We start from the raw sequence: 21,663 nt of genomic DNA on the forward strand, positions 1-21,663 counted from the left end.
AATTTTGCGACGATTGTTTTAGAGTACGGGTTTCTGAGTTGAACCATGGAGCTAGTCTCTGCCGTTTGATAACCTTCTGTTTTAGGGGAGCAATCGAATCAAGAGTAACTCTCAGCGAATCCACTGCACTATCAACAAACTGATCTTGCTGAGAGGGACTAAAGCTATCATATTCCAACTGGGTTGAAACATGGTACTGAATCAAAAGCAGCTGAAATAGCTTCCTTGTACCCCTTGACCCCCTTAACTGGGACCATGTACCCGTTGACCCCCTTAACTGGGACCAGGTACCCCTTGACCCCCTTAACAGGGACCATGTTCCCGTTGACCCCCTTAACTGGGACCATGTACCTGTTGACCCTCTTAACTGGGACCATGTTCCCATTGACCCCCTTAACTGGGACCATGTTCCCGTTGACCCCCTTAACTGGGACCATGTACCCATTGATCCTACTCTCAGGTTGTAAAGAGTGAGTGTGAGATGTGAGGCTGTGTGTGACTTGTTGAATTGTGAAGAATCAGTCACTCAGCATGTTGTTCACTGCCAGACTCTCTTTAGTGCCGCCTGTTAACATATAACTCATATGAAGGATTTTAAATCAAGACATGTGACCTGTTTACAGCTTTTCAAAATAAAAGTTTTTCATCTTTTTTTCTCTTAGTACTTTATTACAACCCAAACAACATGCGTTGAGACAAACAAATCAAAGTCACCATGATCATAGATTTCTTTACACAAAGTGCTGAGAACAAAATATCTGGAATAAAGACGAGAAGTTTAAACTCTATTTGAGCCCAAAAACAAAGTTTGATTGAAGGTCCAAATCAATGACACAGAGGGATTAAATGTGAATGAAAACTGAGTAAAGAGTTGTGCTCTTCGTCTTCTTCCTCCTCTCACTTTAACTCTAAGACTCGACTTTCATCTCGAGGTTGAAGTCGTACGAGAACATAACACAAAGAAAAGTTTTGAACATTTCAGACTGAAGACAAAAACAAGAGATTCAAACATTTCACACAATAATGCTCTCAGCTAACTTTAACGTTTGTTAGTGTCCTTATTCTGAAACGTACAGTGTCTTTATCACAAGTCAACCCGTCAACACGATGACCTTTCTTCTTTGGATTGGTCCGTGTTGGTTTGAAATCCCTCTTCTCCTGACGTCAGACTGGATCTCTCTCAGTTCCAAACAGACTGAAGACTTTTGGGTTCTTTGACTTCATGAGCTGTGATTTTTAAAAACTCTGAAATATGAAATCAAACATGAACACACTCCATGCTTCCTCTCTTTCATTAAAAACTCCTCTGGAGTGTTTTCATCACATCTCTTCTGTCACCCTGTAAAACATCAACATATTTCTCCCTCCTCCTCTTTGATCTGATTGGAGAGAAATATGCAACACACACTGTGAGCACACACACACACGTTTACATGTTCAAGGTCATCATGAGCAGAGATAGCCTCCGCGGATAAGCAGACACAGGAAGGATCACCACCTTAAAAACAACTCAAAACACCACCGTAGACATTCAGATATCAAAGCCCCGCCCCTAATGTTTGATTGACAGGTGATGTTTGCAGTGAGGGACAATGATGAGCGCTCAGCTACAAACATGAAGACTAACTAAGTTTAAGAGTTTAAACACAGACTTGAAGCCTGGGTTTTAATTCCTGAGGTTTCTGCACTGTAAACGACTTGTGACGGGTTCTTCTTAGAACGACCATCAGGAAATGTTACTAATATCACAACACATCTTCAGTGCCTCAAAGTCACTGAGTGTTTGGCTTTTGATCAGAAGACACCCATAGCCATGGCTGGACACCCTCAAGCTGCTCAGACCTTGGTTTTTTGTCTCATGAGTAGTCGGTCATTTGGCAGTTTAGAGAGCCAGTGAGTGCTCCTTTTTGTGGCAGTAAGCCATTTGACTGCCTTCCTATGGGTCCGCCCTCTGAAGATCCCTCAGGAACCATTCACTGGAACTCACTACAAAGCCCCTGAAACACACCTCCACTGGACGCCCTTTTCTATTCCAGTGTCACTCCTCAACTTCAGCTTCAATGTTCGAGTATCACAGCCCATTTAGTTCATATGTTTTATCGACCCCATGCTCCCAGGGGGGCTGCAGCTCAATCATGAAGACATATCTCCAGTAGCCGGACGAGAAAACTAGATCCTGGTCCAAAAGAACATATTCCCCAAATTATTATGAATACAAAGAACAATCAACAGACCTTCACATCAAAAAGCATGAACCATGAAATGTTTTCACAGTTGTGATCCCCTGTAATTCTCTACTTAGCTCACCTCTGCCTGCCAGCCATTCCCACCTATCAGCAGACTCTGCTGCTGTTTATATGCAAGGGAGACCAGTATTTAGATGTTTATTGCCATTATCTGTGGTTCATATTGCACACTGTTTTTGTGTAGCGGGCCTTGTGGAGTAGACGTGCTCTGTGGTGTCTAAGGTTATAGCCTGAGTTCTTCCACCTGAACAGAGCATGAGCTGGGTGCTGTTTGTCCCTGAGGATGCTTTCCTCCTACAGCGCTGTGTGTACAGTGTGTCCATGGAGGGGAAGTTGGAGCCCATGACTCTCTCTGCAGTCTTGATGACCCGTTGCATTGTGGTGGTTCCTGAATCACACGGTGACTCCACTGGTGAGGATGCTTTCAACGAGTCCTCTGTAGGCCTGGGTGAGGGGCTGACGTCTGAGTCCGGGTCTTCTTCAGCAGCATGAAGTAAAGCTGCTGCGCTTTCTTCACTGTTTAAGCAGCTCAGGTCTTACCAAGGAACTTGTAGCTGTCAGCCCGCTCCACCACAGTCCCCTTGATGTCGAGGGCTGCAGAGGGGGGGCTTTCCTCCTCAAGTCCAGAATAAACTCCTTTGTTTTGTCTATGTTCAAAACTAAGTCGTTGTCCTCTCCATAGACAGTGACTTTGTGGACCGGCTCCGTGTAAGAGCGCTCATCCCTCCCTCTGATGAGGCCATGGATGGTCGTGTCGTCTGCATATTTAATGATGCTGCTGTTATTGTCCTGAGGAGAGACGCAGTCATATGTATACAGAGAGAACAGTTTTGAGGCAGCAGCCCTGGGGGGTTTCTGTGCTGACTGTGAGCTCAGACCTTTGTTCCACCACCTGTGGTCTGTCTATGAGGAAATCCAGGATCCAGTTGCAGGTGGGTGTCGGTACTCCAAGGTCTGCCAGCTTCCCAGTCAGCTTCATTGGCCTAATGGTGTTAAAGGGGGAGCTGTAATCCACAAAGAGCAGACGTGCGTATGTGTTGTTAGTGTACAGGTGTTCCAGTGTGGAGTGGAGTGTCAGCCGCGTTGTCCACTGATCTGTTGGTAGGTAAACTGAAGGGGTCTACGGAGTCTGGACCCACCGAGTTGATGTAAGCCTCTCTTGCTCATTCACTCCTTGCCAGATTGTTCTTCACCAACTCAAGCGATACACTCCAGCTCTCATTCTTGGACTGATTCCCTGTTGCTGACCCGGCCTGCCACAGCCCTCCGTCCCTGGCCATGAGTTCTGACGCTGCGTTTTCCCTTTTCCTTCGGCAGACTGATGTTTCCTTGCAACAACGCTACAACAGCTGCTTGTCATGTCTCTTATTTTACGTCTCCTCGATCCTCACTTGAACCGGAAGTCGTTCTGTGCCGCCATGTTGAAGGACGTCTCAAGTCTCTTATTTTGGTACCGAGGAGCGAAGAAGCAACTCTGAGGAGCGAGGATCGAGGAAACATGAGAGCATCTTTCCAGGAAGTCTTTTTACTGATAGACACGCCCCCCGTCTCGAATATCAGTTATTGATTGGACGCTGCAGCGGATGGGACTTCAATGAAACTTATCAACATGAGCGGAGTTTAATAACAGAAAAGACGGACTTTAAACAGACTGTAAACATCTGTCAGTTTGTAAAGAGTCTGGAGCTGGGATTAAAAAGAGTGTCTGACATGAAGATTAAGGACTAAATAGTAAGTATAAGTTCTATAAAATGAATACAAGAATCCTGACTTTTGTATTTGATTTCTGATTCACCAACAAAAATTTGATTTAAGTGTTAAAACCTAAAGACCATAAACAACTCCTTCATTATAAGAACAGTTCATATTTCTGTTGATCACTCAGACTGTTAGCTCTTTTTAATTTGATCATGGGACTGACAGAGTGGGAGGAGTCAGTCAGAAACACATTTTACATTCATCGTGATCATTAATGATCGTACAGTTTCAAAATGTTACACATCCAGTTTTGATGAAATTTTGATCCTCAAAAAATAGTCAATAACCCTGAGACATCCTTAGTGTTTATCAAATACAGACAGACAGTTAAACTAGACGATACAATTTCTAAGAGGGGTGATTAAAAAAACAGTTGACTCAGTGTTTAATAGAAAAGAAAATTTATTTACCCCTATTCACAAAAATTAAATAAAAAGGGATACATCGGATAACTTCCCACCTGCACCACATGTTGAGCAAAAAGGAACTACATCATATTCACTTTCCAGCCGTGACATCAGATCGAAACAAAGTCATGAATTAAGTTTCCACATCTTTCCCCGAGGTTTGCACCGAGCACCTACTCCTCGTCGTCTTCAGTCCAACCACATTTTTTCAGTTTGACAATATCAAATGGTCCGCTATAAAACAACGAAAACAAAATCATTCTTTAAAGAAAAAGAATAAAAAAAAGGAAAATAAAACTTTTAAAGTCCAAAAGAAAAATTTGTGCAACAGAGCACAAAAAAATTAAAACAAATAAAAAAACAAAATAAATAAAAAAAGTGAACTTTCACATGAGCATCGATTTAAAAAAAAACAAAAAAAAACCTGTGGACATCTTTGTGTTTGAATCCCGTTTACCTTAGTGTGTATCACAACATTGATGAGCTTCGGCAGCTGCTGCTCCAAACACACACTGTCAGCCTGTTAGAGGGCGGCCATGTTGGATTTCCAAACCGGCCTGCCAGTTAACCCTGGAGAAGACGCCATATGGACGTTTAAAAACTTGAGCGAGGAACCAACGAGAGTTCTACCAAAAAAACATCAGGTTGGTTCAGAGCCGAAGTCTGAGTGTGAGGACGACATTCAAATCTTATTCATGAATCACCTCTGAGAATAACACTTTCAGTATGAGTGGTATAAAGTCTCAATTTAACGGGAGTAGAAGTTATTTGATGAGGATAAAGTCGTAAAGTTACAAGAATGATGTCGTCATTTAAAAAAGAAAAGTCATACTTTAAGTCTATGGTGGCTGCAGAAGCCCGGAGCGGACGCTGTTTTTCCCGTGATGAAGAGTTCATTTGTTGAAATTAACACAACAGCATGAGAAAACCAGCGTTATCCTGAAGAGGCAACCCAATAAATACGAGCTGAAAACAACCTAAATGTTCAGGTTATCACAGAAACAGTTAAATAAAATCTAATCGCTGCATGTCTGCTCCGGGCTTCCATAGTTAGCTTAAGCTAATTTAACAGGAATATCAGTGTAGCGTCCCACCATTAAGAGATCAAGTATCTAGTTCTTTGAGACTTTTACTAAAGTATAACTTCCTAGAATGATCCACATTCCTGGTTTGAGCGCATGTAACCGGATTCTCCTCGGAGAGTGACCTCAAAAGAATCGACGGGCTAACAAGAGCCGAGAATTACTTTGTTCTGATTCAGTTAAGACTTTGATTCTTGTATTATTAAAACTCTCACACTGACCGCTCCGTTAAGATTTTATTCTCCTAATCTCAGATTTGTCTTGAATGGCGCCCTCAAGGTCCACTGTGACCTATGCTCTTACATCGACTCATTTAAACCTGTGCTAACTGGCAGGCTAATGTCGACACTCCCTTCAGGCCGCGCGAACTCAAACTCCTCCCTGAAAGTTGCTTTATTGTCGGGCTGGTGCACACCTTCACAGCAAACGCCACACACACAGACGCTTCCTTAACAACCGTCCACTGTGGACTCAAAGAGAACGCTGGAGAACGACCACCACTCTCTCGACCGGGGGCGAACCAATAGGAGTCGGTGTATCCCCCCCAGGCAAATCCTACACAGTATCAACGGGCAAAAAAGAGAGATGGCGGCAACAATCACGAGTTCGATCAGAAGCTGGAGGAGAAACTTATTGGTCCAGCTGAGAGTTGCATCGCACATCCACAAAGCTCTTGAAGCGGCCTCTCCGAGCGGGCCGGTTACAAAACGACTAAGAAAAAAAAGGAGCCACACTGAGAAGCATGCAATGGTTCAATGACACTGGAGGAAAAAACCTGGATGGCTCAATGGACAAAAAAGATCGTGCAGGCGACGAACACAAACAGATGTGGATTTACAGGTGCACAGGGACATGGATGCAAAATAGTGTAATAAGGACGTCTCCCTTCCTCTTTAGGAGCTACATTATAAAAAGGATGTGAAGAGTCTTACCCTAGTCACTTTAGCTCAACATTATCATCATTATGCTTACTTTAGCAAGCCTTTAACAGTCCTAAAATCACTTATCAAAAAAAAACAAAAAAAACCTATGTATCAAGATCAGTATATTATTACTGTACGTCTTACAGTTCTAAATTTCTTACAAAAAAAGTGCATTATCAGTAAGAACCAATTCATTCTTGGTGATGTCTTAACGCTCTCATTACGTCTGGTTTGTAAATACTCTAAAAACGAAGCAGCAGCAGCAAAAAGGATTCTCAACTTGCCTACAGTATTTCAACTCTTCTGAACCGTCAGACTCCTGGTGTTAAATCTACCTGCACATGTTCTCCTCGTGCGCACACACACACACATATAGAAATCCTCTGTAAAGCTATATCGATTAGACAAAATGTATCAACGGGAGGACAAAAGAACCAAGCTCATCGTAAATTATGACGCCCGCCCCCCCCCCCCCCCCCCCACAAACTGACGACACGTCGTGTAATATATCAGGTGAGGAAATAAAGACAGAAGTTCACTCTAACATGCGTCACTGATGAGGTGAAAATATGACATGCATTAACTGGAAACTGCGGTGGTGACACCTTAAGAGGACAGACCTACTGCATCTGTTTTTTTTGCTTCAAAAGAAGGTGGGGAAAAAAAGAGACCTTAAAAGAAATCGAGAGGAATTAAACAACCAAGGGAAGAGGGAGGAAATCAAATTCAGCTGAATGTACATGTGAAAAGAGAAAAAAAAAAAAAGACCCATGTTTTTGCACAACACACAGTTTATGCAATTTTGCGGTAAAAGGTGCAAAAGGATTGTGCACATGTCCTGCATTGTTTCATAGTAAAAGCATGTTTAGCCTCTGGCACAAGCCTGTTTTAAACACATCCACGTGTGTGTGAGAGTCATTCTACTGACTGCGTGCGTTTTGGTGTTTGGGGGACTGTGGCACCATTATGCTGGTTCAGATAATCCCTGTTTATGTACCTATCTGACCCCCTCCCCCCGCCCGCCCCTCCCAGCCGTTACCTATCTTAACAGAATAATCAAATCGAGGAGGGGGACAGGTCCAAGAAGCCCGCCCCGGGTTTTTGTACTCGCCTACCTAGAATCCCTGCGGTGCTGTTGGCGAAAGTCACTTTTGAGCGTGTTGGATTTAGTGAGGTGTTTAATCCGAGAGGTATATGTATATCCCCAGTTTACCCTCCCACACCCACCACCCTCCTCCCACCCTCCCTCCCTCAGAGAGACACACACGGCGCGCAGGGGAAGGGGGGGAAAGGGAGCCGTCCGCCGAGAGGAGGATCAAGACCAGTCACATCCCTCCAGCTCTCGTTTCTCCCCACGATCTGGGCAGTGCAATGAGTTCCCCAGTTACCCTCCCCTATAAGAACCTGAGGAAACACAAGCAGAGGAACAGGAAGAGGGCGTTAGCATCACGTTAGGGGAGGAAGAGGTGAAAGCAGAGCTGATGTGGGCGGTCGAAGGCGTCCAGTGAAGCAGTTTGTGATTCTGGATCAGAAATCAGAAACAAAATGTATCATCGTGAATCAATGAGCTGGGTGTGTCATCACTTCCAGAAGTGAGACGAGCTGGTATGTTTGAGGCACTCTGTATCTTACCTAACAGGTCTGTGTCCTGTGTGGACCAGGGGGTGTCTGGGTTAGACGCCGTAGCAGGCAGACAGGCGCTCTTTCAAAAGAGGAGGAAACTGCTCCGAGAACTGCTGCCAGTTCTCCTCGCCGACCTGATCCTTAAAGCCATGCAGGATCTTTGGGAGGGGAAAATAACGACACAGGAAAAAAGTTTGAAAAAAGTAAAATCCTGCCACACATTAGATTACAACATCGAGGATTTAAGAGGGCGGTCGGCTTTAACCAAGGAATAAAACACATTAAGAAGGTGTTACATTCTGGCCTTAGTATTTCTTTTAACTGAGCTCAGCAGACTAAACAAACTGTTTATTTAATTCTTCAGACTTCATGTTTTTAAGGTTTTCTAACCGCCTGATTAAAAGCTAAAGTCCAAAACAAAAAGCTCCACCCACAGTCTCAGACTCTAAAAAAAGATCCGCATCGTGAAATCAGATTTCGAATGTCTGATGAGAGATCATCACAGAGTGTGGCGAGCGCAAGAGACATTTTAATGATGACATCTTGAAGTCTTGTGATGAGGCGCTCACCTTATAAAACATGTCTCTCAGGTCGTCCTTAGGGTTGACCCAGGAGGCCACGGCGTCACAGAAGAAAATAAAGTCCTGGATGGAAAATTTTGTTTTTAAATAAGTGATCTGCGTTTTACAAACTGATGGTACATTCAGAGCTCTGGTTATTTAGGCTTACAAATATGAAGACATGATCCACAGGGAAATTGGCAACAAAAGCAAGGAGCACTACACACCTGGAAATTCTTAATTTTAAATGGTATTGTCATTTTTTTAATCATTGAAATATGAACTGACAACTCCATCTGTGTGTCCTGTAGTTTCTTTGCTAATAGCAGTCTTTAGACTTCAAAGAAAATACTTTTAATGTGCTGCACAGTGAGGCAGAGCTCCTCCATCTTTAACAGCTGTTATGAGCTCACCTGCACCACTCCTGCAGGATTCACCCCGATCATCACACAGATTCCTCTGAAGGCCGAGTCCTTCTCCTCGTTGTCTCGGATATTCCTCAACGATGTGCACCTGAGGAGACAAAAAGGTGTCCAGTATTTATTTACAAGCTCAGTCATGCAGGTCTTTTAAATTAATTTTCTGTCATTTCCTTTCTCTAATCCAGAACTGGATTTTCTTTCCTCTTCACTGCTAATTCCTCCATAAAATCAGAAGCAAATGTCTTATATAAGCTCAGTTATGCATGACTAACAGACACAGTGTGTTTGTGAATCATACTCACCATGGTCTGATGAACTGCTGCAGCTGTGGGGCCACTTCCTGAGGGCAGACATATCCCAGTCTACCAATCGTAATGGCTGCACACGAGAGACAGAAGTCACAATTAACCTCAACTGCCTAATGTGACCAAACATGGGTTTTTCAATATTTCAAGCTCATGCATTTGTTCTGCACAAGTCATATTTTCAGAAAAACAGACATCAGACCACATGAAAGCTAAAAGAGGAAGCTAAATGTTTTCATCTTTACTCTGATTTTGAGGTTTCAGCTCCTAACCCTGTCCTTAGCGTGACCTGTATGTCGAGGGCGGAGATCATACCTGTGTTTTCCAGCAGAGTTTTGGGCGTGTTGGGTCTGTTGATGATCTCCACCAGGTGTGGCAGAACCATCCCCACATACGGCTGCATCTCTGCACCTACACACACACACACAGGAGAGAGTAAGAATATCAAGCGAGGAAACATCACGGTGACCTCTGACCCCGAAGGCCACTCAGTTTAAACTAGTCAGAGGAGAACAGGAATATAGGAGTTCTCATTATACCTCAAGTCAGCTCTGATATTAAAGCTATTTGAGACGGTATATAAAATCCACTTTCAATACAACATGGGACAAAAATGAACTTTAAGAAGAAACCCCTTAGTAAACATGAACAGAAAGAATACTGCTGCAATCATTATTTTAAAATAACATCTACATACATCAGGACAATTCTTCTTTTAGCTGCAAGTTTAAAAAAACGATGCACATGTCAACGCCCCTTAAAGAGAAATATAATCAGACTCGGAGATGACCGCTCTGCTCGGGTCTCTAAACTCACCAGCACACTCCCCTGTCTGCTGCTTGACACTTGCGCCTGCAAAAATCACAGAGTGGATCACTGGGCTGACTGGATCACTCACACTGGCTTGCTGGACATGCAGGCGTGCACAAAAAAAAACACTAACTTAGTTCACCTTTGGGGACATTTCTGGCACACTTGGGGACAAAACATCCCTCTCTCATTGAAATGTGTCCACAAAAGTAGGCTGAGCCAGAAACGCACACACGGGCATGCATGATGAGGGTTTTGGGATATGCTATTCTATGGCTGAAGTGTTAAGACACACAAAGAGAAACACACTGCACGACACTCACAATCAGGTGAAGTTTGCCAAACCAAACTCTCTGAAAAAAGAATCCTCCATGTCTACAACTCTAAAAGCAGCACAGGCAGACCAGTTTGTGATTCCTATCCTGAAGGACTTTCACATTTTTTTTTGCAACCTTTCATCATCAGATATCTCAGAACAACTCAGTAAGAGGAACCTCTGAGGAATGAAGCATGGTGCTGTGACCTGTTATGTAATGAAGCTCACACTGATCGGCACGCTCCGAGTGCATGTGCTCAATTGATAAATCTGGATCAGAAAATATAGGAACAAAATGTATCATCTTGTGTCAATGAGCTGGGTGTTTCATCATATCCAGATACATACCGACCCACCTTTGAGCCAAGTAAAAAAAAAAAAAAAGAAAGAAAAAAACTGAAGAATCATCAACACTACAGTGACCCGCTTTCTTACCCATTTGCATGGAGATCTCTCCGATGGCCCAGGTGGCGTTGTTACACACTGAGATGAACTCCGGGTTCAGATTGAGCCCCAGGATGGGCATGAACTCAGCTGGAGGAAAGAGACACGCAATCAGGTTGCAAGACAAACACAGTGAGGTCTAAATACTTTAATTCTTTAGTATCAACTGAATGTTAACCCTCATGCATCACTATGGACATTTTTGTCCATTTGGTCAAATTTTACCTTTTCTACCTCATCTGAACATCATTTTGTCTGTGTTAGAGCATATGGAACCATTTTTTGTAAGAAAGTCTCTCTGTTGACAAATTTTGGAATGCACATTTTAATAGATCAATGTGAAACATGTTTACGACCCTCTTAAGTCACTATGGACAAAAATGTCCACTTAGAAAAAACTGCTATAAAAATAGAACAGATTGATTTTTTTCCCCTACATACATCTCTTAAACAACTCCAGCCCTGCTCAAAACTACCAAACATTCAATAATTTTTAGGAATTTAACCCTTTAAATGCCAGTTTGATTACTACTGAGGGTTAAAGTCCCACATTACAACACATCACACCATCAATGAGGCTGCACAGACTGCTGTGTTCTGATAGGTAGATGATGGAGGACGGGTGATGTTATTCCATCTATCTGTGGCAGAGTCACAGAGGAAACACTTACCAATGCAGGGCTTCACGTGGAGGAAACAGGCCTTTGTTAGATCACCGAGCAGAGCGAAGGAGCTTTGCCTCACTTCAGGCATCGTATCCTGCAACACAAACCGTACACTTCAGAGACGAGCTCATTCATGTTTGGTTACATCTCACATAGAAGCGATCGACCTCTTGTTCTCGTACCTGCATGCACTGGAAGAGCAGAGTCATTATGTTGGAGCGAGCCACGAGCTGCTCCACCTGAGCCCCCAAACCCTCAGCGAGGCCGCTCAGCAGATCCAAGGCCACGATCATGAAGTCCTTGTCAGGAGCTTCGTACTGGTCTGGATGCTGGTTGTACATCTAAAACAGACAAGATAGACGGGTTTCAAAGCCTCTTCTTTGATTTTTATTTATCATTTTGTTATTTGGATGTGGGTGTGTTCTCACCATGGCCTGAGCTAATGTCTTCTGGACCAGTGTGACACAGCGCTGGTACACTGGCTCACAGTAAGGCAGGAAGCCACTCTGCAGGGCGGTGGCTACTGACGAGAGACACTGAAAGAGATTAACTTCTTATGAGAACAAGTGCAACATTGATACCCGAACGAACGCCCAATAACTAGCAGAACAGCTTTTAAATACTCGGATTACTCACTTTGAGTCATTGAAGATTTGACATAAAAGAAGTTCTTTATGCACAATTAAATACAGACTTCATTTATCACAGCACAAGTCTCATCTCACCTCTAGTAGAGGGAAGAGATCCTTGTCCTCGTCCTTCAGCTCATTCCACTTTGCGATTAGAGGAGGCATCAACTTCTGAATGTACTCCTGAAACCAGATCAAATGTATCATTTTAAAACACACTGGGTTGTTTTTGTTGATTTGCAAGAGTCACATGATGAAGGCGCTCCAGTGAAGCACTTTTTGTGATTCTGGATCAGAGATTATAGGAACAAAATGTATCATTGTGTATCAATGAGCTGGGTGTGTCATCATTTCCAGAACTGAGACAAGGTGTTGTGTTTGAGGCACTGAGACGTCCACATATGCAGCTGTCTGCTCATGCAACATTATATTTTCAAGTAAAGTGTCTGAATGTCACCATCACTTACCGGCTGATTGAGGTGGTGACCCACGGAGTCCGCCAGAGTTCCTATGGCGTCGTAGAGGATGAGCAGATTCTTGTGCTGATACTTCCCAAACGCAAACACCAGAGTGTCCAGGATGAAGCTCAGGTAGGGCACCAGCTCCGTGCACGCCTCCTCCTCCAGAGTGGCAAATGCACTAAGAGACACATGAGGGACTCATTAATATTCATGTACTGTTTCTCCATCGTAGTACTGACTGTTATAATAACAGGATGTGGATCAGAAATAATAGGAACAAAATGTATCATTGTGAATCAATGAGCTGGGTGTGTCATCATTTCCACCAACAAAAAGAGAAGGGGGGGGGGGGTTTGCTCACCTGCAGGCTGCCTCCTGCACCCTCTTGTTGCCGTCCAGGATGCGTTTAAGGAGCTCTGTCATGAGGGGCTTGAGGTAGGAGTCAGGGGGTTGGGAGACCACCCAGTGTGCGTAGCGACTCAGGGTCCAGCAGGCGATGGAGCGCACCAGAGCCTTTTTGTCACACAGACACTGGATGAGGTGAGGAATGAGTTCTGGCAGGTAGGGCACCATGCCCTGCATGCAGCCTATGGGAGTAAGGAGGGCGGAAAAATTAGCATTTTTTTGTTTAATGCTTCTTGCATTTATTTAAACATCGACTGCACAACAATCGTTCAATGTTGAAAACGTCATTCTTGGTATTTTGTCATCTGTGTCTCTGTGCAGCTTTTGTTCTTTGAGAGAATCAAAGACAAACACACTGACCTGAACCAAATGTTTCAGAGATTATGCGGTCTTTAATGACGCTTTGTAGAGGGAAAAATAGCCAATTAAAATTTCAACTATCTCCTATAATGTGTGATTAGATCTAGACTTGCAGCATTATGTTTTTAAATAAAGAGCTTTCTAGTGACGGGTTCACGTCCTTGTTTATGAGTATTAAGAATTAGTTCACCAGGTGGGATCAGAGTCTCACTGCACCTTTCAAACTGGGGTCTTTGTTAGCTGCAGGAGGCATGAACAGACTGCAGCTCTGGATCAGAAAGAATAGGAACTTAAGGTATCATTGTAAATCAATGAGCTGGGTGTTTCATCATGTCCAGGTGCAGGATCAGACTCCAACAACAACAAAGCTGCAGTTTCTCTTACTGTAGACTTGAAGGCTTAAGACCTGAACCCTCATGGCCTAAAGGAACGTCACCAACATACTTTGACAACACTTTAGTGGTTACATGCAGTCATGGGTGTGGATTTTTTGGTTAAGGAACTGACTGCCTGATATTACCGTCCTTTTTAATGCTTCCTAGACTCCCCTGGTAACGTCTTGATTAACCTCAGAATCAACTCCAGGTCATCCTCTGCAGGAGAGCTCTTAAGAAAAGGCTGCATAGACTGACCAACAACACATCCCAATGATTTGGTCTGAGTCTTACCCTCAGCTATGGCTCCCAACACCAGGATGCCAGACTCCTTGATAACCCAGTCAGGGTGGAAGAGCAGGCCTTTGAGGAGCGGCAGGAGGTGGGGCAGCAGCTCGTCACGGAACACGTTGGCCAGCACGTCCAGCGCTGCAGCTGAACATTTTCCTGAAAAGAGAGAGAGACACCAAGTTAGCATCATGCTGATAATCTGCGGACTTTGTGTTCTGCTGAATTCCCCCCAAAAATAAACACTTACGCAGATTCCAGTCGGACAGAGTGTCGTCGTCATCGTCGTCGTCATCATCATCGTCGTCACCCTCCTCGCCCTCCCCTCCTTCGTGCTGCAGGGTGACAGTGCGTGACTTGTGGAAACGGGGCTTGATGTCCTGATCACTGTCGGGCACGGCCTCGTCCTCCTCCACATCGCCCTGGACGGACACACACACACACGTTTTAAATGAACACAGGGCATGTAACGGCATACTTCAAACTGAGGAGATGTTATCAACAGCACAGTTCAAGAGAGAGAGAGCAAGAGAGAGAGAGAGCAAGAAAGAGAAAGCGAGAAAGAGAGAGCAAGAAAGAGAGAGCGAGAGCGCAAGAGAGAGAGGGCGAGAGCGACGGAGAGAGAGCGAAAGCGAACAAGAGAGGGAGAGAGTTTACCTTTAATAAAATGATGTCGATCTCTGAATACTTCATCCCGTTCACCAGGATGGGTATCAGTCTGTGTAAACGGGAAGGACAAGTTAATAAACTGATTAATTTAACTCATGTCCTTTTGAACGATCAAATCAGAACACACGCATGAACACATCCAGATCTGGATCAGAAACAATAGGAACTTAAGGTATCATTGTAAATCAATGAGCTGGGTGTTTCATCATGTCCAGGTGCAGGATCAGAGTACAAAAAGAGCACTAAGTGTTTCACTCACTGCACCAGATGTCCCGACAGCATCTCCTTGCAGATGGGTTGCTCCGCTAGAGTCAGCCAGAACTCGCAGGCCTCCAGAGCCACGTTCTCGTCGGGGTCCTGGGTTCTCTGCAGCATGTACTACAGCAACAGAGACGAGAGTGAGACTGAGGAGTGTAGGCAGAGATAAGTGAGGGCTGAGAGGAAAATATCAACTGATGTGTAAAAAGAAGAGCACAGAGCTGGATCAGAAACAATAGGAACATATAGGTATCATCGTGAATCAATGAGCTGGGTGTTTCATCATGTCCAGGTTGAACATAGAGGTCAGGTTAACTCTGAGCGGAGTGAAATATGAACAAGGTCTTTAATGCTTCCTCACATCCATTTACTGACTGAGTGCTCGTCCGACTCTTACCTGGATGATGCTGTGCATGTGGGGGATGAGGCGGTCGATGCGGACCTCCAGTAACATGACCAGAGCGCGACACACGTTCTTCCGCACCTCAGAGTCCTCGTCTGCTGCCAGCGCAAACAAGCTCTGCAGGGAGACGGGGAGAAAATGCAGGAATGGTTAAGGAAACGTATGATTAAAGAAAAGCTAAGAGAGGAGGGCTGACAAGGCAGAATGAAATAAGCGATGTTATGACAGCTCACCTCTATGAAGGTGTCGATGTTGTCCATCAGGGCCTGGGCTCTGCCAATGATAAACTGGTTCACACAGGCTATGGCGTGAGACCTGAAGGGACACACACACACACACCAATGAAACATGTTTACAGTAAAAAACAATAATAATAAAATCAAATGCAACAGTTTCTTAGTTTAATATAAGAGTACTCAGTCTGTACACCTTTAAGTGCAAAAAGTAAAATTCACTTTCAGTATTTCTGCAGAAAATTGTCAAGACCATAAAGTAAAAAAATATCTTGAAAAAACACTAACACAGTTGTTCATATAGTTGTTTATGAGAAGAAATTAGTTCCCCAGGTGGGATCAGAGTCTGACTGCACCTTTCAAACTGGGTCTGGGTTAGCTGAAGAATGATTGAAGGAGACGTGAACAGACCGCAGATCTGGATCAGAAACAATAGGAACTTAAGGTATCATTGTAAGTCAATGAGCTGGGTGTTTCATCATGTCCAGGTGCAGGATCAGACTCCAACAACAACAAAGCTGCAGTTTCTCCAAATGTAGACTTGAAGGCTTAAGCCCTGAAGCCTCATGGCCTAAAGGAATGTCACCTGGGCCGGATATATAGAACATACTTTGACAACACTTTTGTGCTTACATACAGTCATGGTGTGGACGCTTAATTTTCTTTTACTGTCTTCAGGCACTTAAGGAACTGACTGCCTGATATTACCGTCCTTTTTAATGCTTCCTAGACTCCCCTGGTAACGTCTTGATTAACCTCAGAACACAATCAACTACAGGTCGTCCTCTGCAGGAGAGCTCTTAAGAAAAGGCTGACCAATAACACATCACAATGAATTGTGTTCACTGCCATAATATCTGTCAGCCGGTTTGAATACAAAGAGTGTTGTGATGCATGCTGTCAGGACGCTGACAAAAGATAACAACTAGAAAGAGCCCCTTCCTCTCCTCTACCTGATCTTGGGGCTGCAGTGCTTGAAGAACTGAAGGAATTTGGGTATCATGATGTTGAGCGGTCTGTTGAGAGCGTCGCTGTCCAGCAGTTCGGACGAGTCCTCGCAGATCTTCTGCAGTGCTCCAAACGAGCCCTGAGACACGGACATACACAGAGAGGCTGTCAAATCAAAAAAACGCAAACGCACAGAGACACAGAGGAGAGAACGAGACTGCATCAGAAACTTCTGAGGCGCCGACACTCAGCACTGAGCAGATTTAATTTTTCAGGTGACTGCAAATCATATTAGTCCTCCTACAATGGATTGCTTTACATCTTTAACACAGATTCAACTTCTAAAAGCTTCATTTTTCACTTGTGTCACAGTAGACCTATGCTTGTCAGTGTTTGCACATTTATTATTATTATTGACATCTCCTTCAGTCTGTTAGCCCATTTAAATAAGCAGGGTGTGACAAATCAAACATTTATACCATGTTGCCCGAGGTGATTCTCTGCAAGGCTACAAGCCCACATTTAACCAGAGCGGAGATCTAACCAGTCTGGACTAACAAGAAAAGGAGGTTTTTGTGTGAGAATGTTTAGGGCTTCTAAGAACTCTGTCGCTCTACTTTTGACAGCTCCAGAATAACTCAAGGGAAAAGGGCGGATCAGGTTCAGTGCAGACCTCGCAGGTGTTGTAGTCCTCCGAGTTGAGCAGGTTGCAGAGCTGAGGCAGCAGCTCGGGCCATGTCTGCAGCTCTCCTTTAGAGGCGATGGTTGTGATCAGGATGCCTGAAAGCAGAAGACGTGAAGAGAACAGACTTCAAGAAGTGATGCATGGATGTGAGTGGGAGCCGTTTCCTCTGCAGCAGCTCTGGATCAGACAGTATGAATACAAAAACCTTCACAGACACTCAGGTGGTTTTTATGCTTTAATCATCTCCAGAGGGTTAGAGGAGGGGAGGAGGGGAAGTGGAAGCTCAACAAAAATAGCATTTAATGATGTGGAACATCATCAACAAAACCCCGACAAATACACAAACTCACCAATTGTAGCCCGGATGAGTGGCGAGGGGTCTCCGATGTTGTTGAGGCATTCCTGCTTGATGAAGTCAGCAACAGTTGGGGGGAAATTCTGGTAGTGAGCTTTAACATTGTTCTTCAGTATCAGACCGCTCAGAGAGCGAGTCGGCTCGTCTGAGAGGAGGAAATAGAAGAGGGTATTTAGAACAGGTTCATAAATTCTGTGAAGAAAAACACAGCACAGATTATACAAATCAAAGTTTGGTTGTCAAAATGTGTAATATTTCGATACTACATTCTACGTTATCTTAATGAGCAACAGTATCTAAAATCTTTAAGACTACAGATCTAATAACTACATAATTTAACCCTCAGCCACCCGACAGAGCAGTGGAGGATCCCTATATTCACGGCTCACTTCCTGAGTCCTTATGTTGTCTAATAAGGATGCAAAAAATTACATTAATTGCTCTTCCAAACAGACAGGAAACAGAAGTGTGGAGAAGACTCAGTTTAAGGTGCACAAATACATTAGCAGCATGTTCTGAAGTTTACTTACAGTATTTGGGACACTGTGTGTAGTGTGACCACTCTAGTTCACAGGGGTTTTGTTTTACACATTTCCTTAGAGCCAGTATAAATGCACCGCACAAATAACCTGCCTGGATACTGCTGAGTTCAAATACCAACAGAAAAGTCAGACACATGGCAGTGCTCCTTTTTCTTAACAGCACAACAAAGACTTTGTGCTTTTACTCTGCACAACAGATCACGATCATTCACTCTGCACCCCCTCCTAAATAAAAAAGTACAAAAAACAACAACAATTGGTTACTCACCTTCAGTTTTGAGTCGTGTGAGGACAAAGATGAGATAGTTGTTAAAGTCGGGGAACTGGTTGAGTTGTTCGAGTTTCTAGCACAGCAGTTAAGGAAAACTTCCCTTTAGAGCAGTTTGAATGAATGGTCTCACTTTTAATTGGACTTCTAATCAACGTAAGGAGTTTGGTCAAAAAATGATTTTCGTAGTTTATTTTAAAAAAGAATGTGTATGCTAACAGCTTAAGATATAAACATATAAAGGTCAGCAATCACTGTGCGTTTAAGTGCGATGTATTCTCTGAGGGGAAAATGAGCTGGTCCAGCTGTGCAGCCGACTCAACTGTCAGATATCGGCACTCACTGCCAGCACATGAACCTGCTCTCATCAAACAACTACTGAGAATCTTTAACTCATGAAAACACTGGACTATCTTCTAGATATCACATCATTACTATCAATAAATTAGCATTATACACCCTTCATATCCCTTTGCACCAGGGACAACTGTTAAACCCTGCATGTAGTAAAATATCATAAAACTAGCTTTATTGCACCATTGTAATAGGATACTTGTTGGACAGCTCTCTGTGTGACTGTGTTGGGCGACTGAGAGTCTTTGAGCAGCTGGAGGACCTGCTGGAGTCCCTGCTCATCTGGCTGCCACTCCATCCTGCAAAACACACGCAAACAAAAATGTTTCCACATATTAATTTCTGCTGCTATTCTAGACATCCGAGTAGGAGTAGAAAACGGGAGATCACGGAAAGCTTGTGGTATTTGGATCAGACAGTATGAATACAAACACCATCAGCGGAAGTCAGATGTTTGAGCATTATGCATCACCTCCAAAGTCCACATGCTTATGAATGACTATGATAGGACCCGATTTATATACACAGCATGAAGCTTCCACTCTCAAGTCCTCAGGGCTGTTACGCTATGAATATTCTTGATGTAAATCATTATTTTGGCTCATCTTCAGAAATATTTATAGCATCAGATTATAGCAGCGTAGTGCATTTAATCTTACCCTGTGTCATGGGGCTTTATGCACAAATGGTTATTTATATCTTTGGTAAATTCATGTGGACGAGCGCCCCAAAATCACACAACAACTCGAGAGCTAAAGTAACAAGGTTAGAATCAATTTGTGCTTTAAATGTTATAAAGTAAAGAACAATCTTACATTCTAGAAAGTTAAGTAGGACTATGGCTGGAAAAGTAAACAATGGACAGTATAGATGCAAACTAGAGGAAGACAGTTGTTTCAAATGCATTCATTCATAAGTATTTCCTTGAGTAAATTATTGTAAGTAGCCTAAACCTCTGCAGAAACTTGTTGTAGTGTCAATTTGCTATGAACAACCCATGAATCAAATGGTCGAGTAAGACTGTGAAAAAGCCATTGGGTGCATGTAGGAAGTTGATTGCGCACATGGTGAAACTTGAACGCGGTGTGGGCCCTCTGGAGCCTGGTGGTCCGGGTGAGGGGGCAACACAAAGTAACAAAGCAGCGGCTGCTCTTCGGATATCACAACCCTGCGACTTAAAACTATAATTTGGGAACCGGCTGGTGACACGAAAATGGGGACATTAGACAACATGACCAGCTAAAATCTCTGTGACCCGGCTTAACCGCTCCAAGTTAATCCTCCCCCTACCCCCACGCCACCCGGTCCGACTGTCTAATGCTGCGTTCATGTGCTCCTCGGAGGGTCCCGTTTTCTCAGTTGAGAAGTTATTATTCCGACTTCGACCTTTTAAGACTTAATATGGAAACAACATGGACTCTCATGTGTTATATTGTATTGCTCTTATCTAATCTGGGTCATCAACTATCGGTTTCAGTCCATTACCGCATTCGAAATTACATTTAGGCCAGAAAATACGTGAACTAACATAGTTTAAAATAAATAAATAAATAAAGCACCAATTCTGTGCAGCATGTTTGAGCTTCATCTGACGTCGAACCCATCCACTCCCGAGTTAGTGTAGTAATATGTGTCTGACTTTTTAAGGTGTTGTCCCGCCTTAAGGGAGCTGGACGGTAAGTTTTCCGATTTTTTCGGACGCCACGTGAATGCGGGGTAAATTAAAGAAATGCGTGGTGTCTCGATGAATCCAATTTAAAACATTTAAACGTGCTTTAACGTAAATCACGTCGAGATTAACCTGAAGGGTTAGATTCGGCTGATGTTAGCCAAGGTGGAAATAAAAAAGTTGTGAGGAAACAGAATGGCTTTGTGGCTAACAGGGCCGCCTATTGAAGCAGTCTGGGCGATTAAACTACTCACATTTAACCTCATTTGGTTAATTAATTATTATTATTAATGATATATATATATATATATATATATATATAACTGATTACACACCTGCTGAGATGCCTCCTTTAAACTCAGTAAACTTGAAGCAAACCTTTCCTAAAGTTGCCCTTCTTGTTGAGGCCTTGCCGACAGGGCTGAGTGGTCACAATGTGCCCGGCTTTTAAAAATAAACAATTATCACCATCTAAAACACGAAACAGCCATTTATCAACGCATCCTTCCACAAAAAGACTAAAATCCGATTGTCATACTAGGCATTGCGGTTTTCAACAATGACTGTGGCTGTCCATAATGGTCAAAAACTTGATGAGCACGTTTTGCGAGCTACGCGTTAGCCGCTAAGCTAACATACAGTTTGACTGACGATGCTAACGCTGCTAGCAGGGCTGATGCTAACTAACGGACGCTGGCTCTCACGTTAACGTTACCGGATCACCTTACCCGATGAGGTTTTCTTATCGATGTTAAATCTCTATAATGTTCGTTTAAGTACAAGAGACTCGACACTATACGTACAATATTGCCTTGAAAGTTGAATTATCGGTACTAGGCCGCTCTTCTCCCGTGCTTCGTAGCGGTTCCTCTTGTTCAAATGAGCACGCCGACTGAAATTGACCTATGGCGGCTTCCGTTCTCTACACATTTCGGTAACTTCGCGAGATTACAGGAGCGCCCTAGTTAATTTGAGCCACATTTCCCGAGAATTAGGTAAATCTCTAATCCCAAAATAACACTTGCATGCCAATTTAAAAACATTAAAACAAATCAATGCAGACAAAGTAATGAATACATAAAAAAAAGAAATACGGCGTTTTAAAATGTAACTTAAAGAGCATATTAGTATAGATGTATGTAGTAATGTAACTGGTGTCTTCAACCTGCAATGTGCTCTTTAATTAGGTCTTAAGTGTAGT

General features: G+C 43.4%; 1 protein-coding gene and 1 non-coding gene across 3 annotated transcripts; both read right to left on the reverse strand.

Annotated features, from left to right (window-relative positions):
• Positions 1–4,130: 4,130 nt before the first annotated feature.
• LOC110002791 (transportin-2) lies at positions 4,131–21,377 on the reverse strand. 2 transcript variants are annotated; one of them, XM_065964512.1, is made up of 26 exons: positions 21,266–21,323; positions 18,993–19,092; positions 18,440–18,515; positions 17,625–17,774; positions 17,263–17,369; positions 16,595–16,728; positions 15,642–15,723; positions 15,403–15,525; positions 15,007–15,125; positions 14,736–14,796; positions 14,329–14,500; positions 14,085–14,237; positions 13,013–13,238; positions 12,658–12,829; positions 12,287–12,373; positions 11,990–12,097; positions 11,744–11,902; positions 11,568–11,655; positions 10,888–10,986; positions 10,143–10,178; positions 9,642–9,737; positions 9,324–9,399; positions 9,013–9,112; positions 8,609–8,683; positions 8,049–8,197; positions 4,131–7,820 (listed from the first exon to the last, which is right to left on the reverse strand). In XM_065964512.1, exons 2-25 carry the CDS (start codon positions 19,089–19,091, stop codon positions 8,090–8,092), a joined length of 2,706 nt encoding a protein of 901 aa, XP_065820584.1. In that variant the 5' UTR covers position 19,092; positions 21,266–21,323; the 3' UTR covers positions 4,131–7,820; positions 8,049–8,089. The 2 variants fall into 2 exon arrangements, with proteins under 2 accessions (XP_065820584.1, XP_020514103.1); XM_020658447.3 differs by lacking the exon at positions 10,143–10,178 and having other exon boundaries at positions 21,266–21,377.
• Positions 19,200–19,271, reverse strand: LOC114921799 (small nucleolar RNA SNORD41). Its single transcript, XR_003810123.1, has one exon. It is a non-coding gene; the product is annotated as a small nucleolar RNA SNORD41 (small nucleolar RNA).
• Positions 21,378–21,663: the final 286 nt, after the last annotated feature.

The sequence above is a fragment of the Labrus bergylta genome, chromosome 16, assembly GCF_963930695.1.
Source record: "Labrus bergylta chromosome 16, fLabBer1.1, whole genome shotgun sequence".
In the NCBI taxonomy this organism is placed as follows: Eukaryota; Metazoa; Chordata; class Actinopteri; order Labriformes; family Labridae; genus Labrus; species Labrus bergylta.